The 20,425-nt window shown below is 48.9% G+C and overlaps 2 protein-coding genes across 7 annotated transcripts; one reads left to right on the top strand and one right to left on the bottom strand.

Annotated features, from left to right (window-relative positions):
- Positions 1–643: 643 nt before the first annotated feature.
- On the bottom strand, positions 644–3,562 carry TIGD5 (tigger transposable element derived 5). The gene has a single exon (XM_032091933.1). It carries the CDS (start codon positions 3,524–3,526, stop codon positions 1,874–1,876), a length of 1,653 nt encoding a protein of 550 aa, XP_031947824.1. The 5' UTR covers positions 3,527–3,562; the 3' UTR covers positions 644–1,873.
- Positions 3,563–4,348: 786 nt separating this feature from the next.
- Positions 4,349–20,289, top strand: EEF1D (eukaryotic translation elongation factor 1 delta). 6 transcript variants are annotated; one of them, XM_032091902.1, is made up of 11 exons: positions 4,383–4,454; positions 7,164–7,174; positions 9,234–10,375; positions 12,048–12,171; positions 13,883–13,954; positions 17,342–17,410; positions 18,531–18,627; positions 18,720–18,823; positions 19,062–19,298; positions 19,878–20,072; positions 20,188–20,289. In XM_032091902.1, exons 3-11 carry the CDS (start codon positions 9,234–9,236, stop codon positions 20,224–20,226), a joined length of 2,079 nt encoding a protein of 692 aa, XP_031947793.1. In that variant the 5' UTR covers positions 4,383–4,454; positions 7,164–7,174; the 3' UTR covers positions 20,227–20,289. The 6 variants fall into 6 exon arrangements, with proteins under 6 accessions (XP_031947801.1, XP_031947811.1, XP_031947793.1 ...); XM_032091910.1 differs by lacking the exons at positions 7,164–7,174; positions 9,234–10,375; positions 17,342–17,410 and having other exon boundaries at positions 4,349–4,454; XM_032091883.1 differs by lacking the exons at positions 4,383–4,454; positions 7,164–7,174; positions 13,883–13,954.
- Positions 20,290–20,425: the final 136 nt, after the last annotated feature.

Genomic DNA, 20,425 nt, shown 5'->3' with positions numbered 1-20,425 from the left:
AACAGGATGGAAACCCAGATCTGCTCCCAGCTCTGGGGATATTGAGGAGGTAGAAACTCAAACTTGCCCATCCAGAGAGGATCTGAGCCTTTTCCATGCCCTTATTAAGCTCTGTTTGTCTCCTGGCACCTGCACGGATGCAATGAGTGATGATTTGGGAACTGCTTTGAGGATGAAAAGGTTTTTTCTAGGCAAAACATCGCTGGTGGGAACATCCGGATGCTGAGCCCTGACTCTGGATAAAGACCTGGAGTGACAGGAATGGCTTCCCACTGCCAGAGGGCAGGGATAGATGGGATATTGGGAAGGAATTCCTCCCTGGGAGGGTGGTGAGGGGCTGGAATGGAATTCCCAGAGAAGCTGTGGCTGCCCCATCCCTGGAAGTGTCCCAGGCCAGGTTGGATGGGGCTTGGAACAACCTGGGACAGTGGAAGGTGTCCCTGCCCATGGCAGAGGGTTGGATTTTGATGGCCTTGGCAGGTCCCTCCCAAGCCAAACCATTCCACGATATGATATTCTCACTCCACCAAACCAGTTCAAAGATCTCCACCCGGCACCTTCTGTTGATCTTCACATTTTTGTCACACAACGGAAGCCTCCTTTAATTCACAAACTCCTGCTTGAAATGAGCCACATCCCAAACTCCAAAATCTTTTTATGGAGTCATTTTGGTGAAAAAGATGATCAAAATAAACAGAAATGTGGTTTTACATGATTACACCCTGTTGGTGTGGAGAAGGCCACACTGAGAGGACACAACCCCGTGAAGGTCCCCCTGGTGCCACCCCAAATCCCTCTGGGATGGCTCCATGTGACAGTTCACAGATGACAACCTCCACGTGGGAATAAAAATCCATTTAATTTCCATAAACTCTGCAGTGAGGAGACAAAGACCCAACAAGTAAAAACCCCCACCCGCCCACTGACACGGGGCACAGCAGCACCAAGGAGTTCATTTAATTTCCCTCTTCCAATAATTTGGCTAAACACCCTAAAATTTCATCCAAATCAGGGCAGGAGCTGCTAAATTCCTATCAGATACCTCCAGTATTCCAAGGCAGTTCCAGGAGCCCTCCCTGCTCCAACCTCACCTCACTGAGATGTGTCCTCCAGCCCCAGCCACCCCACAAACCCCGTGGGGAACACCTCAGCCCCCATCCCTGGAGCCTTCAGCTCCACGAGGATGCTTGGGGGATGGTACCTGGTTCAGCAGGTCTCCATGGTCCAGGTGTTCCCAGCTGTGATGGGAATGATGGAGGTGACCCATCATGATCCAGGGAGCCGCATCTTTGTGGATGCCACCCAAGTATTCCAAGAAGGAAGTTGTCTTAAACCAGCCCCAAACCATCCTGGGTTAACAGGATTCCATTTCAGCAGTGGGAAGAGCATCACCAGCCTCTTCCAAGGTGAAGTATTTCCCCTGCAGCACCTCAGGAGTGGTCCTTGTCCAGCTGGATGTGTCCACCTCAGCCACGCTCCAGGATTTGGGGATTTTTCAGTGTAACATCCCCCATTACCCCAGGGACACTGAGCAGGTCCTTCCCTCGCCCCTTCTCCCCATGGGATTGGGCAATTTGGGGTGGGGCATCCACCCCCTTCTGGCAGTGCCAGTGACCAGGGGCCACAAGGGACATAAAAAATAGCACCTCCTAAATATATTTAGGTAAGCAACAACCCTGGAATTCAAGTTGTTGCACAAAAATCCCCTAAATTGTGACCCACAGGCACCTGGGCTTCCTGATCCCCAGGGAATCATGGTCACAGAGGGATGAGTGGCACCTCCACCGCCATCCCCCTGGGACAACTGGGGTGTCCCCAGCTCTGTGGCCAACCAGGGGTGGTCGGTAGCCAAAAAGTGGGGGTCGCCCCTGCCCTAGGATTGGGGGCTGCGGCCGCGGCGCAGCCGCTGGGCCATGGAGATGAGGGAGCGGAGCTGCACCAGCTTCAGTGGCCCCACTTCCCGGGGGTCCTGTCCCTCCAGCCAGCGCAGCGCCGTCTCCAGCCCCTGGATGGCTTCCTGAGCCGTGGGCAGCAAAGGATCTCCTCCTTCCCCACCCCTTTTGCCACCAGCTGCTTCCTCCTCCTCATCCTCCTCCACCCCACAGCCCTCGGCGCCTTCCTCCTCGGCGTCCTCCTCGCCATCATCATCCTCCTCTGCACCCGGAGCTGCGTCATCCAAGTGCAACCAGTCGGACACTTCCTCGGGAGCCAAGCGCTTGAAGGCCAAGGCAGCCAGGTGGGTGAGGTCACTGAAGACCTTGCTGTCCCCTCCGCCTTCCTCCCCTCCCAGGGTGTCCCCGTGCTCCTCCTCACCGGGCTGGGGCTCGAAGGCGGCGCGCAGCCCCAGCAGCCAGCACTTCTCGATCGATCCGGGTGGGATGAGATCCCAGGAGAGGCCGGCCAGGTACAACATGTCCTTGAGGAGGAAGGACCGCACGAAGTCCGCGGGACCACCGGGGCCACTGCAGGACACGGCCAAGCGCAGCAATTCCCGCTTGTAGAGCTGCTTGAAGGCCGACACCACCCCTTGCTCCAGCAGCGCCGGGATTCGGCCTCCCGCTCCGGCCAAGCCGCTCCCAGAGGAACCCTTGGAGAGGAAGAGCGCGCGGATGGACCCATCCGGAGTCTGGAGCGGCGGGGAATCCTCAGCCCCTGATCCAGAGCGGGATGGAGCGGAGCTGAGCAGCAGCACGGCCTTCTGCTGCAGGCAGCTCCGGCGCAGGTACCGCTTGACCCCCGGCACGAAGTCCTCGAAGAACCAAGCCCGCAGAAGTGCTGGTGCCAGCCGGGCCCTAGGGCTGTAGCGGTAGCAAGCTGGGAATTTCTCCTGGTTGTGATGCCGGAGGCTGGCGGGATCGCGGACACCCCCAACCACCAAGGGCTTGAGTTTGTGGGAGCCGGTCAAGTTGGCGGCCAGCAGCACCGTGACGCGCTCGCCGCAGGCCGGCCGCCGCCGTGATGCCGAGATCCCAGCACCGGGAAGAAGCTTCCAGAAGAGCCTGGTGATGTTGGCGTTGTAGATCTGCTCATCCCCGTAGCCGCCGGCATCGGGCAGGACCTCGGCGCGGGCGGCCGGAGCGCGCTCGGGCTCGGCGGGGAGGCCGCCCTCGCCGTAGATGCGTTGGCTGGAGATGCCGTGGCGCTTCTGCCACCGCCAGAACCAGCCGTGGCTCGCCTTGAAGGTGCATTCCGGCCCATAGATCTGCCGGGCGAAGGCTTCCGCCTGCGCCTGGATGAGGGGTCCGGAGAGCGGGACGCCGTGCTGGCGCAGGGCGAGGAACCAGGCATAGACGGCGCGGTCAATCTCCTCCTCGTTGGCCAAGCGCATCTTCTTGCGTTGGGTGCCCACCTCGCCGCCGAGCTGCTCCAGGAACCAGCGCAGCTTCGCCTCGTCCTTCAGCCACCCCCTGAGCGTGCCCCCCGGCACCCCGAAAGCCCGGCACACCGACGCCTGGCGCTCGCCCTTCTTCACCCTCTCGATGGCCTGGAGCTTGTCCTTGATGGAGTAGGCGCGACGAAGCGACATCTTCACCGACACCCCCCCGGGTGATGCGCTGCTGCCTCCGCCTCCACCTCCTCCTCCTCCTGCCCGCCGCCCTCCCGCCATTCCCCCTCCCTCCTCCGGCTCCCCCCCGGGCATGGAGCGACCCCCGCATCCATGGGAATGGGGGGCGCGTTATAACCGGGGAGGGATGCGGGGATGGGGTGGGGGGGGCGCGGCGGCGCCTTTGTCTCCGCTCCAATCCCCCGCATGCGCGCACCCCTCCCCCCGAACCACTAAGTTGCTCCACTCCCCCCCCTTTTCCTCGCCAAGTTGGATTCTTCCTCCTAGCTCCACCGGCGCCTGTGGGTTGTACCACTCTGCGAAAAGGGAGGTGAGCGCCCGCTGCCTCCCGCCTCCCCCCCCCCCTCCGCTTTCCCCGCTGAGCTGTTCCACTTGGCTTTCACGGGAGGGAGAAGCGGTGCGCGGAGGGAGACAGCGCGCCGCACGCACAGTGCGGGGGCTCCCCCTCCCGTAACTCCTCCCGTAAAATACAGGAGATCATCCCGGGGGAGGGAGGGAAGCAGTGTGGGGGAAGCGGCGAGGTGGTGCACCTCCCTTTTCGCAGAGTGGTACAACCCACGGGCGCTGGCGGAGGTATGAGAACGAATCCAACTTGGCAAGGAAAAGGGGGGGGGCAGCGCAACCTAATTGTTAGGGGTGGGTGGACCGCGCATCCCGCTTCCACCGCTCCGTGATGTTCCACATGTTCCTTTTATTGTGGGGGGAGACAGGCCCCGCACTGTGTATGCTACACGTAGTCTCCCCATCGCGCACCCCCTTCGCCACCCCCCCCCCGGCGCCACGTGTGGTACGCGCCTCCCCCATAACCCTCCGCGCTTCGCACGCTGCCCCCCTTTATCCCGGCGGCGGCCGAAGGGAGCGGAGGGGCTTTGAGGGGTCAACGCTGTCGGTGAGTCCTGGTTTCCAGCCCCTTCCAAGCCCTAGGAATCCTTATACCCGCACTTAGGGTCCTTTACCCTTCTCCCTGAGCCTCGGCAGTGGAAGTTTCGGGGGTCTCCGGAGCGTCCTTTACACCTCTAGGGCGGGAGGTGGCGGGGCTCCTCAGGATATTTGGGGGTAAGGGGCTCAGGGGCCCCTTCATGGTCTTTAGGGTCCCTTTGTCATCTCAGAATCCCCAAGAAGGAGATTGTGGTCACCCCCCTTATTATCTTTAGGGCACTTTCCCGTGGAAAGAGAGATTTGGGGGTCCTGTAATTGGGAATAGGGCTCCTTCCCTCAGTGGTGGGAAGGAGGGAGTTTTGGGGGCCTTTCCTTGTATGTGAGGGTCTCTTACCCTGTTAAAGCTTTAGGGAAGGGAGTTTGGGGAGTTCCCCCATCCTCTGTGGCATCCCTTCCTTCCCCCTAGAGTCCTGAAGGAGAAAATTTAGGCTGCCCTTGGTTTTTGGGATACCTTTTCCTTGCTTAGACTCTTAAGGAATGCTGGAGCAACCCTTCCTTCCCAATGTCTTAAGTCTCTTTTCCTTTAGTAGGTCTGGGAAGGGAGTCATGGGAGTTCCTAAGGCTCCTGAAGGAAAAGATTTAGGGATGCCCTTGTTTCCTGAGACTGCCTTCCCCACTTAAAAGCCCAGGGAATATTGGGGTGACACCCCCAATTCCCAATGTTTTAGGCCTCTGGGAAGGAGTGTGTGGAAGCCCTCCTGTATTCCCTGTGGGGTCTCTCCTCCCCTCACATCCCAAAAAGAAGGATGTGGGAGATCTCTTCATTATCTGGGGGATCCCTTTCCAGGCACAGGGGGGATTTTAGGATTCTCCATGTCTTTGGGGTCTCTTTCCCAGGATTTAGGAACTCTCTGTTACAGGTAAGGGGTGGGTGGATTCATGCTGGGGGTCTCCCTAAACCTTTGGGGTTTTCCACAGCTTGTGGGGACACATTCCCTGTTTTTTGGGAATATTCCTGACGTATTAAAGCTTTCACCTCCTGGTAGGGAGGGGAATATAGGGATCTCACACATCCCCAGGTGCCTTGAGGATCTGCTCCTCCCCTCATTCCTTGGATTTTTTGTCCAGTCACTTGCTGCAAAGGGAAACTGGAGCTGCTGCCGTGTCCTGGCACAGAGCAACTGATCCATCCCATATCCCAGCCCCCTTGGCTGCCTTTCCAAACTTATCCTGGAGCTGGAAACCCTGGAAAATCAGCTCCTGTAGGTGCAGCTGGGCTCTGCTTATCTCACCTGTCCTTCTTTTCCTTGTGCTGCTGTTCCCAAACTTCCATTGCCTTGGTGGGGTTTGTCCTCTCCCTGGTTTTTTTTTTGTCTCGATGCTCAGGAGGGAGGGATCCATTTCCAGACTATTTTGGGAACGGGCAGAGCCTGCTGTTGTGCTCCATGGGGTTTTTGAAGGATTACATCCCTGACTAAACTTGCTGAGACTGCCACACTGGTGTTCCCAGAAATCCCACATGGATTTGTTCTGTCGCATTCAGGTCACTGATGATTTGGAATTGATTGGGATCCCGATGGTCACAATCCTTAGGGATGAGAAATTCCCTTTTCTGAGCTGTCTGCCTGTAATTCTTTCCTCTCCGTTTCCAGGTGTGTCCCATTTCTCCTTGACCTTCAGGTAGGACTTCTCCTCACCTGAGCTGTTTATTCCCGACTCTTTTTTCCTATTTCTCCAGAAGGTGACACATTCCCTGTCTTTCCCTACTGCTGATTTCCCGTATCCAGGATTATCTCATTAGGAATCAGCAGCTTGGAGCGGAAAGTTGTGGTTTTAGGTGATCAAGGATGGGAATTGTTGTGTTTTCCTGGAATGTGGAGCTTTGTGTCATAGCAAAGGTGATGCTGAGGGTCTGACTTGGGTGAAGAGCCAATTTTAGGGAATGAAACCAGCAGAGGAGCTGGTTTAAAATGAATAGACACTGGTGTTAATATTTTGATTTATTTTGATTTCCCTGATGGATCTTGAACTCATCCTGAATTTCTGGGCTCTGATATTTCCCAGTGGAGAGAGAACATTCCCAAAACCACTGTGTGGTTTTTAATCCTAAAACTTTGTGTTTCAGGAGGTAAAAATGGCATTTTTGGGTGGAAAACGTTGAAAGGTGATGGTTTGTGTGATTAAAATCCCTTTTGCCCAGGTTCCTCCAGGAAAACTGATGGACACAGAAGAGAAATGACACTTTTTTTCCCAATTTTTCCTTGTTTAGAAGCTTTATTTCCTTGAAAACTTGGGATTTATCAGGACTAAACATGAAGTTTGGCCTCTCATGGAAGCAAAAACGTGCTGCAGGAATGTTGGGAATTATTTTGGTGTAAAATCAACCAAAAATTTGGATTCTGAGCTCCATCAATACGTGCCAGGATTGGGATGGCAGGTTGGGAATTCTCTGGCTGCTGGGATGGGAAAATCCTTTTGGATAACATCACAATAATGTTCTTTTCCTTGTAATTGAAAATGAAAATAAACTTGTTTTTTGTGGTGTCGGTTCACAAACTTCATGGAGTTCTGGAAAGTTCATCAGCTCTAAACTTAATTAAATATGTTAATGAGTTAATCCATTAATTATTAATTAAATCATTAGGCTGAGGAGCTGCTACATCCATAGAAATTGGAATTTTTCTCTAATTTTATCCTGTTTTTTTTAATGCTGGCATAGGAGCTAAAAAAGTAAGTACCCTCTAATTGTTATGTGTTTTTTTGGGAATGCTGGAAAATCTGGGAATATCAGCACTGCTGGGATATTTATTAGACAAATTACTGCAGTGTTTTCTTAGAAATAATTTAATTTTAAAGGGTTTTTTAAATTAATTTCAGCTCTGTTAAAACAGTTCTTTCTTTGGAGGGAATCCCCTGGTAACTCCTCATTATAGAATTCCTATGGAATTCCTGCTCCATAATTCACCTCATCCATGGAGGCTGCAATTCCAGGGCTTGGAGCTGCTTAAAAACTGGAGCAAAACCATCTGAAATAAATAAATAAAAAATTAATAGTTGGGGGAAAAATTTAACATTTAATTTTAAAAATTCAAATTTTAAATTTAGTTTTGAAAAAACTTAAATTTTAGGAATTTTTGTGGTGCAAAATCCCTCAGAATTACAAAAATCCCAGAAATTTTAGTTCTTTTTTTGTGCAAATTCAGCTCTAATTAAAAAAGTATAATAAACCCCTTATTTTAGGGGTTTTTTGGGTGCAAAATCCAACTAAATCCTGACTTTTTCCACCTACAAGAAGTTCTTGTTGAAGTAGTAGAACATTCCTGTTAAAATAATCCCATTTTTCCTTGGAATCACTCAAAGAAATGGGAAATTTGGGACAAGCAGAGCGTGTCCTAAATGGGATTTTCTGCTTAGAAGTCCTAAAAATTCCAATTTATTGTCCTATTAACTCACTGTTGGTGGGGAATTTTGCTTTCCCATGGATTTTGGGCTGCGGTATTCCTGGACTGCTGCTCTTTGGGAATATGTGGAAGGGAATTAATGCCCAACACGTGGAATTTGTCATTTAATTCTTTTCCAGCCTGGAAAATTAATATTTAGTGGAAATTTTTGCTTTATTCTAATCAAATTGAAATTATTTTCAATCATTTGCTTTTATTATACTTTTTAAATTTATTATGCTATTTAGTTACTATAATTAAATTTATTTCTATTTAAAGGTCCTAACAAGAATTTATATCTCCCTACAATAAAAGAGAAAAACTTAAATATAAAAATTCAAAATAAGCTTCAATTTTGATTTTTTTTTTTAATTCTGAATTGAAAACTCAAGTTTTAAGCATTTTTAGCTGAATCGGTTTCCCAACTCAAGGAAAAAAAAAAGAAAAATCTCCTTTTGCTATTCCTCATGATTTGTGTAATTGGAATATAAAATTTGGTATTTTAAACTCTATAAATTTAAGATTTTAGAGGCAAAAATTCAGTTTATTAATTTATAAATTGCAATTGAAATAGTCAAGAGGCAAAAAAAGCATTTATGTGGAAATTTTAAATTACATTTTCAAGTAAAAGCAATAAATTTTAAAATTAAATTTTAAAATTAAATTGGAATTCAAAGCCAAGCATTTGACTTGAGGCTTCCAAAATTTTCCAGGAGCCTTTGGAATTACAAACCTTTGAGGACATTGCATCTCTCTGGGAATTCTATTTGGCAACCTGCCACAGATCAATTTTTTATTAATTAATTATTGAATTAATCACGAGATTTGCAGCTCCTGGACAAACGTAATTTGCCAATAACTTGGATTTTATCCTGAAATTATATCCCAGTTTTTCAGCAGCTGCTTTTTAGTAGGAAAAGCCAACCCAGGAGTAAACAACAACCTCCAAAATCTCAAAAATTGGAGCCAGTTTTCCCAAAATTTTGCCTAATTGGGAATAACTAACAAATAATTAATGACTAATCCACTAACTTGGAATAATATCTTCTAATTCCCAAGGATTTGAACAAAATCCTGTGGTTTTTTCCTGCCTGTTGCCTTAAAATTTGGAATAACGGGGAGAATTCTTGGCACAACAGCAGGAGTATTTTAGGAGGAAGGTGGTTTCGGCTGCGTTGAATTCCTTGGACCTCAAACTTATCCCAGAAGGGAAAAATAAATGGAATATTGGAGCTCTTTTCCCAGGGATGTTAATGGATATAAAAAAATCTCCTGCATGCCCTTGCTTTGCTTTTGCTGCCACTACATTGTTGTGCTTATCTCTTCATGCTGCCAATTTTTTCGGGAAGATGAGGACACGGAAAACTCCCTGCTCCGTAGACAAAGTTTGGCTGGAAAAGCACCGGCACGACGAAGCCGAGCGGGAAGCGCCGGAGCCCGAGGCCGTCAACGGGATCTGCCACGAGGATTCCTTGGAGGGGGAGTTCAAGGGGGACCCAAAAAAACCCAGGAATGGCAAAAAGCAACGGAAACGGAAGCGCTCCCCGAAACCCAAAGCTCAGGATTCCAAGCTGGACGCGATCCTGGCGGGAATGTCGGCGGAGCACGTGTGGTTTGACAAGCCCTTGTACGACCGTGCTGAGAACGTCTACAGGAAAAAACTAGCGGATTCCCAGAGTCAGGAATCTCCTGAGACTGGAAAAATGGCTCAGGAATCCCCTGCTGTGGCCAGGTCGAAATCCAGCCAAGATATTCCCAAGCCAAGGATGCTCCCGGTGTGTTCCCACGGGAGCCTGGCCGCCTGTCACCACGTTGTCCAAGGGGTTTGGATCAACAAGCTTGACTTCGATAAGGCCGAGAGGGCGTTTATGGAAAAATCCCAGTTTTTCCTTCCTCCCAGTGTCCTGGCCATCCCATCCGTGTGCGCGAATTCCAGGCTGGGAACGCCGGATGAGGGCTACGGCACTGCCTTGCCCACTCCTGCCACGCCAGGCTTGGCTCCCGCCATTCCCAACTCCTCCGTGGCCTCCATTCCCAGTTTGCCCAGCTCCGACCAGCAGACGGTCAATGGGAAGCCACAGATTTCCAACTGGGAAGTTCTGGCATCCGAGGTTTGGCTGGAAAAACCTCTTTACGATGACGCTGAGAAGAATTTTTATGAGAAGATGTTGGATGGACACCCTTCAGATAAAATCCAACAGTGGCAACGCGGCTGCCCGGAAGCATCCAAGACCCACAACCTTGGGAAGCAAATGGGAATCAGCACCAATCCTCAGCTTCCCAGTTCTCCCAAGGAAAATGCCACCTGCTGCTTTTTCCTGCACAAGGACAGCGAATCGGTGTGGCTGAACAAGGTGACCTACGACAGGGCCGAATCCCGATATTTCGCCCTGGAAGCGGCCAGAGCAGCAGAGAAGACTGGGATCCAGGAATCTGCTGCAGAAAATCCCTCCCATCCAGCTGCTCCGAGCATTCCTGCTCCGGAAATGAAGTAGGAGAAGTTTCTTTGGGGGTAAAACCCATGCAAAAAACCGGCCGGGTCAGGATTGAGCCGGAAGGAATTTGCATGTGGAGAAGACTGGGTGGACTTGGAGATGCTCCTTGTGGGCAGGGAGCTGGGGGGAAAATCTTTCAAGGAATTCTCCTGAGGAATTCTGGTGGATAAAGGCTGCGTTTGTGTGGAGCCAGAGGTGAAAATGTTGAGAGGCAGGGCTGGGAAGTGAGCTCAGTATCCCCCGTTTTTGCATGGATACAGCACCATCCTCCTTTCCATCCTCTTATTCCATATAAAAATCAGCCTCATAACCGGTATCCAGCTTGAAGAAGGTTTGGGAATGACTGGAATACAGTTTAGGGAATCACTCTTGTGGGAGCATGTGCTGTAGTTTGGTTTTTTGAGGGAATTTGTATCCAGTCTGTTAATCTTTGGAATGCCCTTGGATCCTCTCCAAAGGCTTAGATGTGTGCAGAGCTAAGGTAGAGACTGATATTCCTGGGAGAAAAAGACTCTTGGAGTATCTGTCCTTATTTCCTGACACTTCGGATCCATGAGTTTTGTTGGGATTTGTTGGAAAGCTTTTAGGATCTTTGTATCAAGGGATTTAGAGGTCAAATACTTTTTGCTTGGTCCTCTTTGGGATCAATTTCCCTTTACTTGGTCAGAACTGGGTATTTGGGAAAATCCACGTGTCTCTGTAAAAATGTGGGATAAATTTGCCTTTATTTGGGATTTTCTGCGAATGATCTTGATTGGAATTCCAGGAGGTCCTGGAGATTTGGGTGTGGAGAGTGGTTTTGGTGCAGGTCCTGTGTCTCTTTTGAGTGGGTGGGTGAGATAAGAAGGGATTTGATTTCGGGAAAATCAGCTTTGGCTTCTACGGAAGTGTTTTATGGAAAACTCTGGGATTTGGGATGGCAAGGAGAAGGTTTGTGGAGCCTGCTCCAGTTGTGGTTTCCTTGTGCTGCTCTATCCCTGCTCTCCACCTCAAACTTCTGCTTGCTCTGTCCCTGTCCCCTGCTGGAATTCAGGGCTTTTCTTCTTTTCGAGGGCTCTGTTTCCCTTCAAATTAAGAATTTAATCCACCTTTGGAAGCTGCTCCATAAAAATCCTCCATTTCCCAGCAGGATTTGGGGTGTTTTGTGCTGTTTTTCCGTGTAGTGCCAGGTCCCTCCCTTCCAAGTGTTGCCTTGCTGATTTTCATCACAGATTTCCCAGAAAATTTGTGGATGCCCTATCCCTGGAAGTATCCAGGGAAAAGTTGGATGAGGCTTGGAGCAACCTGGGATAGTGGAAGGTGTCCCATGGCAGAGGGGTGGAACTAAATGATCTTTATGGTCTTTTCCAACCCAAACCATTCCATGATTTCTATTCCCTTTTTATTCTCCTACACAAGACATTTTCCTTAGCATGAACTAGAAAATCCTGGTTTTTTGGGGTTTTTTTGTGGAATAAGGTCTGGATCAGCTGATTCGTCCCATCCCCACTCCACATCCGGGTCAGGCAGGTGGGTGATTAATCTGTCCTGGCTTTTTAAGAGGATCCTGGATACTTAAATCCACAGCCAAGCCGAGCTGCAGGCACAGAAACCACTCCTGACGAGCTGTTAACCTTCAATCCTTGCAGGAATTCACGTTTTGTGGATATTTCCCCCCCCTTTTCCCAGGAAAATGGCTGTGGATTACTTCTTGCACGACAAGATCTGGTTTGAGAAGTACAAATACGACGACGCCGAGCGAAGGTTCTACGAGCAGATGAACGGCCCCATGGGTGGCTCCTCCCGCCAGCAGGTAATTCCCATTCCCAGGAATTCCAGAGTAAGTCAAAGGACATGATCCACCTGGAATTTTGTGGGATTTCCACTCTCGGTGCTGTTTTATTCCAAGTCTTCCTGGAGCTCTCTAAGCTGTTCATGACCCTTTTTGTCTGGTTTGGGGTTTTTCTTCCCACCATTTTCTGTAGAACCTGAAGGATTTGATCCCAAGGAACTGGGAGATCAGGTGCCTTTCTAACAGGTGAACCTGTCCTAGCTTCCAGCAGTTATCCTTAATTTTTCCAGGCTGCTGGGATCTGTGGGGGCACAGTTTGAGCTGGAAATCCCCAAATCCCCAATTTTATTGGCAAAGAGTTGTCCTGTCCCCCTTCATCCAGGGAAAACTCTGCTTTGCTTCCATTTTGGAGCAGCAAAGCTTTCCTTTGGGATATTCCAAGGGAATACACATAACCTGAAGTTTGAAGAGAGGCACCACAGCTCCAGAGATGGTTTCTTTGGGGGGATTTTTTTTATCCCTCTCTTTGTACCCCTGGAAATATTCCAGGTGTTCCAGTGGAAGACTCTGTCATGGTACCGGTGAGTTGGGATGGGGAAGGTGGAGGGGGAAGCGTGATCCTGCTGAGCTGAAGTACTTCTAGCTTCAATATTATCCCCAAATTATTCCTGTTCCAAGGTTCAGAGCTTTCCTAACCTCTTCCTGCTCCTAACTGCTCGTGCCTTTGGAATGATGAGTGTTCAGTGCCTCTTTCTAAGAGTTTACAAGGAATTATTTGCTTAAATAATAACTTTTAGAACATTGTGGCTATTCCTGCTGCCCATCCTGGCTTAGGTGCTGGCACAGCACCTGGGAGAAGGGAATAAAAAAGATTGGGAAGCTCTGGATGAGTGCTGGAAGCAGATTTTGGAGTGAAAACCTCTTGGAACAGTTCAACTATTTCAAGGCACATCAGGAGCTTCCAGTGAAGGAGTTCAGCTTGGGAAAGGTGGTTTGAAGGATCTCTGGAGATCCTGCAGCAATTTATCAGCCACTTTTCCTATGGAAAAATATCCCCACACTCCTTAAAACCTTCTTGGAAGCAGCAGGAAGTGGGACCCACCTGGATGTGTCCAGAGTGTTCTCCTTTATTTTCTATTTACCTCAGGATTTGGGGCTTGCGGGAGGTTTCATGTCTCGGATTTTGCTGGTGGGGGTTGCAGTCTGGGAGAGGCAAGGAGTGAATGGATCATGGAATTCCCAGGGAGGGAATCTTGAAATCCAGGCTAAGGCATGGCAGCAGGAGCAGAGGGAAAAAATTCCTGGTGTTCTGGATTGCACCTCTCTGGATAGAGTGCTGGAGTCAGGGTTGTCACTTCCTGCCTGAACTCAGGTAATATTATGGAAAAATCCTGCCTGAAGCTGGATTTTTAAGGAGTTCTGGAGTCACTCCAACCCTCTGGCAGCTTCCCAAACCTTTCAGGGTAATCACAGGGAATTTAAAAGCTCTTTGACTGGATGATCTTTCAGGACACATGACCAGGGATTGCAGTCGGTGCCACCCGATTTAGCCCCAGTCCTTGCAGCAAAAATCGCTGAATCATGGAAAGGAAAATTCCCAATTCCCCCCGCTCTTCCCTCCTTTTGTTGGGGTTTTTTTTTTTTTTGAACTTCCTTGCTGATTTTTTTTTCCCCATGTTTTAATATTTTTTTTTTAAAAAGAAACTCTTGGTTCTTTCTGCGCTGTTTGCAGGAGAACGGAGCCAGCACGATCCTCCGCGACATTGCCAGAGCCAGGGAGAATATCCAGAAATCGCTGGCCGGAGTGAGTACCCAAGCTCTCACCAGCTGGCTGCCTGCATCCATATTTTTTTTTTTTTATGGAATTCTAATCCCATAGATTGTTTGGCTTCTTGGTTGGAAGTTAGAGGAGAAGACCAAGGTGTGCAGCGCCGTGTCCCACCAGCTCCATCCTGTCCCGATGCGCTGCTCGCTGGCAGCGCTGCCAAAACTGGATTTGGGTGAAAAGAATTCCTTGAATTGGGCTTTTCCTTCCTTCCTTTTTTTTTTTTTTTTCCTTTCTCCTGGTGGGATGTTCCCATGGGTCTTAACTAACAGGTTCCAACTCCCAAGCACTGGAGTGTGTGGCTTTTTTTTGGGATACACTGGGCTGCCACCTTCTCTTCCCTGTTTTGCTTCCAATTTAGTGTATGTGCCAAAAAAAAAAAAAAAAAAAAAAAGGTGTTTTCCATCTGCTGTATCCAGGGAATTCAGCTTGGTTACAAGCTCCAAGGCTGGAGCATCCTGGAGGAGCTCAGGAATATCCTTTGTGGAGGTGTTTTTGTGCTGAGTGCAGACAAGAGCATTAAAAACCTTTCTTTTTGTAAAAGGAAGTTAAAATATTAATAAATGGAGTTGTTTTATGGGAAGGGAAAATCCATGGAATACAGCCCAGGTGTCTTGATTTCCCTACCTCTGCAGTAGGACTCCCAAAGGAATCCATCTGTTATTAGGTCTCATAATTCCCTCTTGGAATGTTTAACACCCTCAGTTTCTATCTTGATCAGCCCAGTATCAGGGAACAACAAGGAATTCCCCCTTTCCCAAGGGGAATATTCCATATTCCTCCTTACACCAGGAGAAAGGAACCAGACATTTGGGATAAATATAAGGAATCAATATTTCAGCCAACAACTTAAGGAAAATTTTCCTGACTCTCATTTTATAAGGAAAAAAAACATGGATAAAGGAGGCCCCCATCCCAAACAGGATCAAAGAACTCTGCACAAAAATTCCTTTGAGAAGAACTTTTGGAATTGGGCAAGGGGCAGGGAATCTAAACCCAAATCACCTGGAAGTGCTGCTCATCCTCATCTTCCAGAATGGTTTGCCAAAGATGAGGAATTTCTTCCCTGACTCCTGTTAAAGAGCTTTTTTTGAGAGAGAATCCCAGAAGTTTGGATCATCCAGGTGCTGTAACAGGGAACTGGCAAAGCACCAGCCCAAAGCCAGGACAGGAATTTTGGGATATAAATTGTTTGCAGATGTTTTTGTGGATTAGTGCTGGATGTAAAAAATTCCTCTGCTGGATTTTTTTTTTTGTTCCTGGGAGAGGGGGTTGGATCTTTCACTGAAAAATAATTGGAATACTCGGCTTTTGTAGCTTGCATCCCTCAAGGATCATCATTAATCTTGGATAACCAGGCTTGACTGTAGAACATTCCTAAACTTACTTATTCCTTACATTCCCAAAACCTGAATTTACACTGTGTGATCCGGAGAAAAGCAGGAAGAACGTTTTTATTGCAAGATTTTTGCCTTTCCTTCCTCCAGAGTTATTGTCAGGGGTCTTTAGATGTGGCAAGGGAAGAATTGGCTCTGAAAAGATGGGACAATGGGAGTTTTGGCCTTTTTGCTGGGAATTTCAGGCTGGGATTGTGTCATAAAACGCAGGAATGAGCACTTGGAATGGTTGAGGCCTCCGGAAAAACGGGATAAAGCTCTGCCACTGGAAACATTTGTTTGCACATCCCTTTCATCCAGCTTTGCATGGCCATCCCAGATTTTAGCAGTTTCCAGTTGGTTCCATGGCTGGAGATTCCCTGGATCCTGAGTTGTTCCCTGATCCAGGGAGGTGATCCCGCCCTTCTCCTCAGCCCAGGTGAGGCCTCAGCTGGAAAACTGGGTCCAGCTCTGGGCTCCTGGGGAAAAGACAGGCCTGGAATGAGTCTAGGAATATGATGAGTCTAGGAATATGATGGAGCTCCTGGATTATGAGGAAAAGCAGGAAGTGGAACAGGAAATTCCACCTGAACATGAGGAAAATCTTTATTGTCTCTGATATTTATAATGTATTTTAGGGAGTCAAACTTCAGGGAATAACAGATGTTTATATCCCAAGGTACCCTTCATAATTCCCAGGGATTTATTTTGCTTGGATGATTAAATTTATGCACAATCCTGGTGAGATTCCAGCTTTCCCAAACACTTGAACTATCCAAAATATTTGGAATAGGCTGCAACTCTGAGGTGGGTTCAGCACAAAAATTTAAAAAAAGAAGGATTTAAGGGCTTTATCCAAGCAAAGAGTGCACAGGAAATGAGGAAAGCGATGCTGTGGAACTCCCCACCTTTGGAATTCTGAATTCTTATCCCTCATAAAATTCATGGATACTTGTGTGGAGCTGGAAGTTGGAAGAGGGAATAGTTTTTGTGTGCTCTAATGGAGGTGTGCCATCCACATTCCCAAATCTTGGAGCGTCCTTTCCTCAGGGAAGATCCCAGAGTGTCATAAAGGCAATTTTCCCATAATTTTTGAACTCATCCCAGGATCTGGGGCTTGGTTGTGCCTCTTGCATTGTCTTATGGGTTCCAATTAAGATCTCTTGATTGCTTGAGCTTGGGACAGGCATCCCTTGCTCTTCCCATGCTCTTCCCTCTTTTTTTTTTGAGGAATTGTTACGAACAGGGAAGAGAAATGTCCTCTTCCTGTGCTGGCAATGTTGAGGCACCTCCAATCCTTGTGGGAATTTTGAGTCCCTCACAAGAAGGACATTTAGGGGCTGGAGCATTTCCAGGGAATGGAAGGGAATGGATTGGGAAGGGTCCAGAGCACCAGGAGCAGCTGAGGGAGCTGGGAGGGCTCAGCCTGGAAACAAAGGAAGCTCAGGGGGAACCTTCTCACTTCCACAAATCCCTGACTGGATTCCCAAGTGGGAATCCAGGATCTGCTCCCAGGGAATGAGGGACAGGATGAAAGGAAACCCCACCAGAGGGCAGATTTAGCTGGAATATTGGGAAAATTCCTCATGGAAAGGGACTGTCCAGCCCTGGCACAGGGGTGGAGTCCCCATCCATGCAGGGATTTTGTGGATGTGGCACTTGGGGACGCTCTCAGTGGTGACCCTGGGGGAACAGTTGGACTCGATGGGCTCAGAAGGGTTTTCCCACTTCGTAATTCCATGATTTCCATCCTTGGAGCATCAGGGCTGGCATGGTGTGATGAGCCCATGGTGCTGCATGAGCTCCCTGCAGGCACCGAGATGTTCACGGAGAAGATCCCAGAATTCCTGGGGGAATGTTTGCATGCAGTGTGAGGCTGTTTCCCACCGCTCCGTAACTTTTCCTTGCATGCGGATCTTCCCTGCGCTTGAGTTCTCTCTGGAATAGTGAAACCCTTTCCCATCTTCCCAAACCTTTTCCCCCCCTGCAGCAGAAGACGCCTGCTCGGAGCAAGGAAGCTCCTTGTGCCCATCCCAAGAAACAATCGAGACGCTCCGCTGTAAGTGAGCCGTGCATGGATGGAGCCTTTGGAAAAACGGGAGAGGATTTGGTGGGACAAGGATGGAGCAAGTTCTCCTTCCTCGGTGTTTGGCACCCAGATAAACCTGGATAATGGGATCTGATAACAGGGAGTTGTCCCAGCTCCGTGTCCAGGGATCTGCGCTCACCTTCCTGAGCCTGAATCCATGGCTGAGGTGTCGGAGGTGGAATTTTTTCCTGCTCTTTTGGTATCTCCCAGCCTCATCCCTGGAAGTGTCCAAGGCCAGGTTGGACAGGGCTTGGAGCAGCCTGGGATAGTGGAAGGTGTTAGACTGGATGATCCTTAAAATCCCTTCCAACCCAAACCGTTCCATGATTCACACCTTTCCTTGTGCCTCACATTCTTCATCTTACCCCTGCTTTTCCCTCTCCATCTGCTGAGATTGCATGTTGGAATTATGTGCAGGGTCAAAGAGAATAAATTATTCTCTCTTTTCACTTAGAAATGACAATTCAAGGGCAAATCCCATTATTTTCTTTGCCTTTGCTGCCTGGAATTGATGGATAAGGAACCTCCTTAACATTAAAAAAAAAAAGGAAAAACCAACTCTTTTTTTGCTGTCAAAAAATCCATTGGAAGCCAGAGTGGAATAATTATTCCCTCAGGATGTGTTAAAGCAGGTTGAAATTGTTAGGAATTAAAAGCTGGCTTGGGGATGGTGGGAGTAGAAATCCTGGCATCTTTCCAGCTTTCCCAGTGTTACCTTAGGCAGGTCATTCCTGTCCCTCAGTGGGTTGGGAGAGGAGACTGAGAGACTCCAAGAATTTTTTTAAAGGGCTCAGTATGAAATTTTCGTATAAATTTTGGGTGGTTTTTGTGGCATTTTGGGATCTGAGAGTGGGAGAAGTGATTTTATCCTTTGCTCCTTGGTGCCAGCTGAAATTCCTCGGGATTTAGTCCATGCTTCATTTTCTAGAGCTGCTCCATTAGTTCCTATCCTAATTTAGAGAAAATACCCTTGGTTTTAGTTCAGCTCCTAAATTTTCTCCCTCCCCGAGGACATGACTCTGCTTTGCTTCATGGAATTTTCGGGAAGAGGGGAAACAACTCGCTTTCATCCCGGTTTTCCTCGTTGCAGAGCGCAAGCACAACCTCCTCAGGGGCTGCTGGTGACCAAAATGAGCTCCTGTCCCGAATTTCCCACCTGGAAGTGGAAAACCAGAACCTCCGCAGTGGTGAGTGGGAGAATCCTTGTCCTGGCTGGAGACCTGACACGAAACTGGGAATTTAAGGTCATTTTTCCTATTTTTTTCCCTTCTTTTTCCAGTTGTTGCAGACCTCCAGATGGCCATTTTCAAGTTGGAAAGCCGCCTGAACGCTCTGGAGAAATCCTCAACTTCCCACCAGCCTTCACCTGTTCCTCCGACCCAGGTGAGCCTTGGAAAAATGCTGGAATTTTTCTCTAGGAATTCAAATTACGGCCGGATCAAAGATCCATGTGGACAAACGTCCTGTTTCGATAAATCCATATGAATGTCGCAGTGTGTGGGGATTGTTCCGCGTCCTGAGCAGTGGGGATTCCCATTCCTGAGCTTTTTTGGCTGCTCTGCTCCAACTCCAGGTTAACCTTTTCCCTCTTTTCCCTTAAAAAAACTCGGATCCGGTGAAGAAAGTGGAACCATTCAGCATTCCCTCCAAAAAAGTGGAGCTCCCGGCCAAGAAAGCCGAGCCAGCTGCTGCCGAGGACGATGAGGATGATGACATCGACCTTTTTGGGAGCGATGATGAGGAGGAAGACCAGGAAGCTGCCAAAGTCCGGGAAGAGCGGCTCCGGCAGTACGCGGAGAAGAAAGCCAAGAAGCCAGGACTCATCGCCAAATCTTCCATCCTGCTGGATGTGAAGCCGGTGAGTGATTGGAATTTGGGAAGCTCTGGGAGTGAGGCTGGGAATCCTCTCTCATCCAAGTGGGTGGTGGTAGAATTCCAAACAAGGGGCTTGGAGCGAGGTGGGATTTGTTGCCATGGAATCCTAGAATGGGTTTGGATGGATGGGACCTTGAATCCCATTTTATTCCATGGGCAGGGACACCTTCCCCTATCCCAGGTTGCTCCAAGTGGCCTTGGACACTTCCAGGGATGGGGCAGCCACAGCTTCTCTGGGAATCCTATTCCAGGGCCTCCTCATCCTCCCCAGGGAGGAATTTTTTCCCAGTATCTCATCTAATCTCACCCTATCCCAGTTGGAAATCATTCCCCCTTGTCCTGTCCCTCCATCCCTTATCCAAAGTCCCTCTCCAGCTCTCTTGGATCCCATTGAGGCACTGGAAAGGGCTCCAAGGTCTTCTGGAGCCTTCTCCAGCCAAGGAAGGAAACTTTGGATCAGCTGTGACATTCCCAGAGGTGTCACAGTGTCACTTGGATATCCCTTGGAGCTGCTGTTGATCTCCAGGAAAACGCTAAAACCTCCCAATTCCCGCTTTTCCAGTGGGACGATGAGACTGACATGACCAAGATGGAGGAGTGCGTCCGCTCCATCCACATGGATGGGTTGGTGTGGGGAGCTTCCAAACTGGTCCCAGTTGGATACGGCATCAAGAAACTCCAAATCCAATGCGTGGTGGAGGATGAGAAAGTCGGGACAGACATCCTGGAGGAGGAGATCACCAAGTTTGAGGACTACGTAAGTCTGGGAGCTGGATACTGGGAGGAGTTGGAAAGGGACCCACGGGAAGGGGTTAACTCCGATGTGTTTTCCTGGGAACACCTGGATGACTCCAGCTTTTGTCCCCTTCCAGGTGCAGAGTGTGGACATTGCTGCTTTTAACAAGATTTAGAAGGAAAAACTGTATCCCCCTCATCTGAACCCGGAACTAATAAAGATGAACATTGGGCGTGCATGTGGGGTCGTGGGTTTTTCCTTCAGGTGCAGCTTCTCCAGAGGGATTTGGTGGGAGATTTTGGGATATTTGAGCAGCCTGGGCTACTGGAAGGTGTTCTCCCCTATGGCAGCGGCTTGGAATGAGAGATATTTAA

The sequence above is a fragment of the Corvus moneduloides genome, chromosome 1, assembly GCF_009650955.1.
Source record: "Corvus moneduloides isolate bCorMon1 chromosome 1, bCorMon1.pri, whole genome shotgun sequence".
In the NCBI taxonomy this organism is placed as follows: Eukaryota; Metazoa; Chordata; class Aves; order Passeriformes; family Corvidae; genus Corvus; species Corvus moneduloides.
This window is presented reverse-complemented; position numbering and strand designations above follow the sequence as displayed.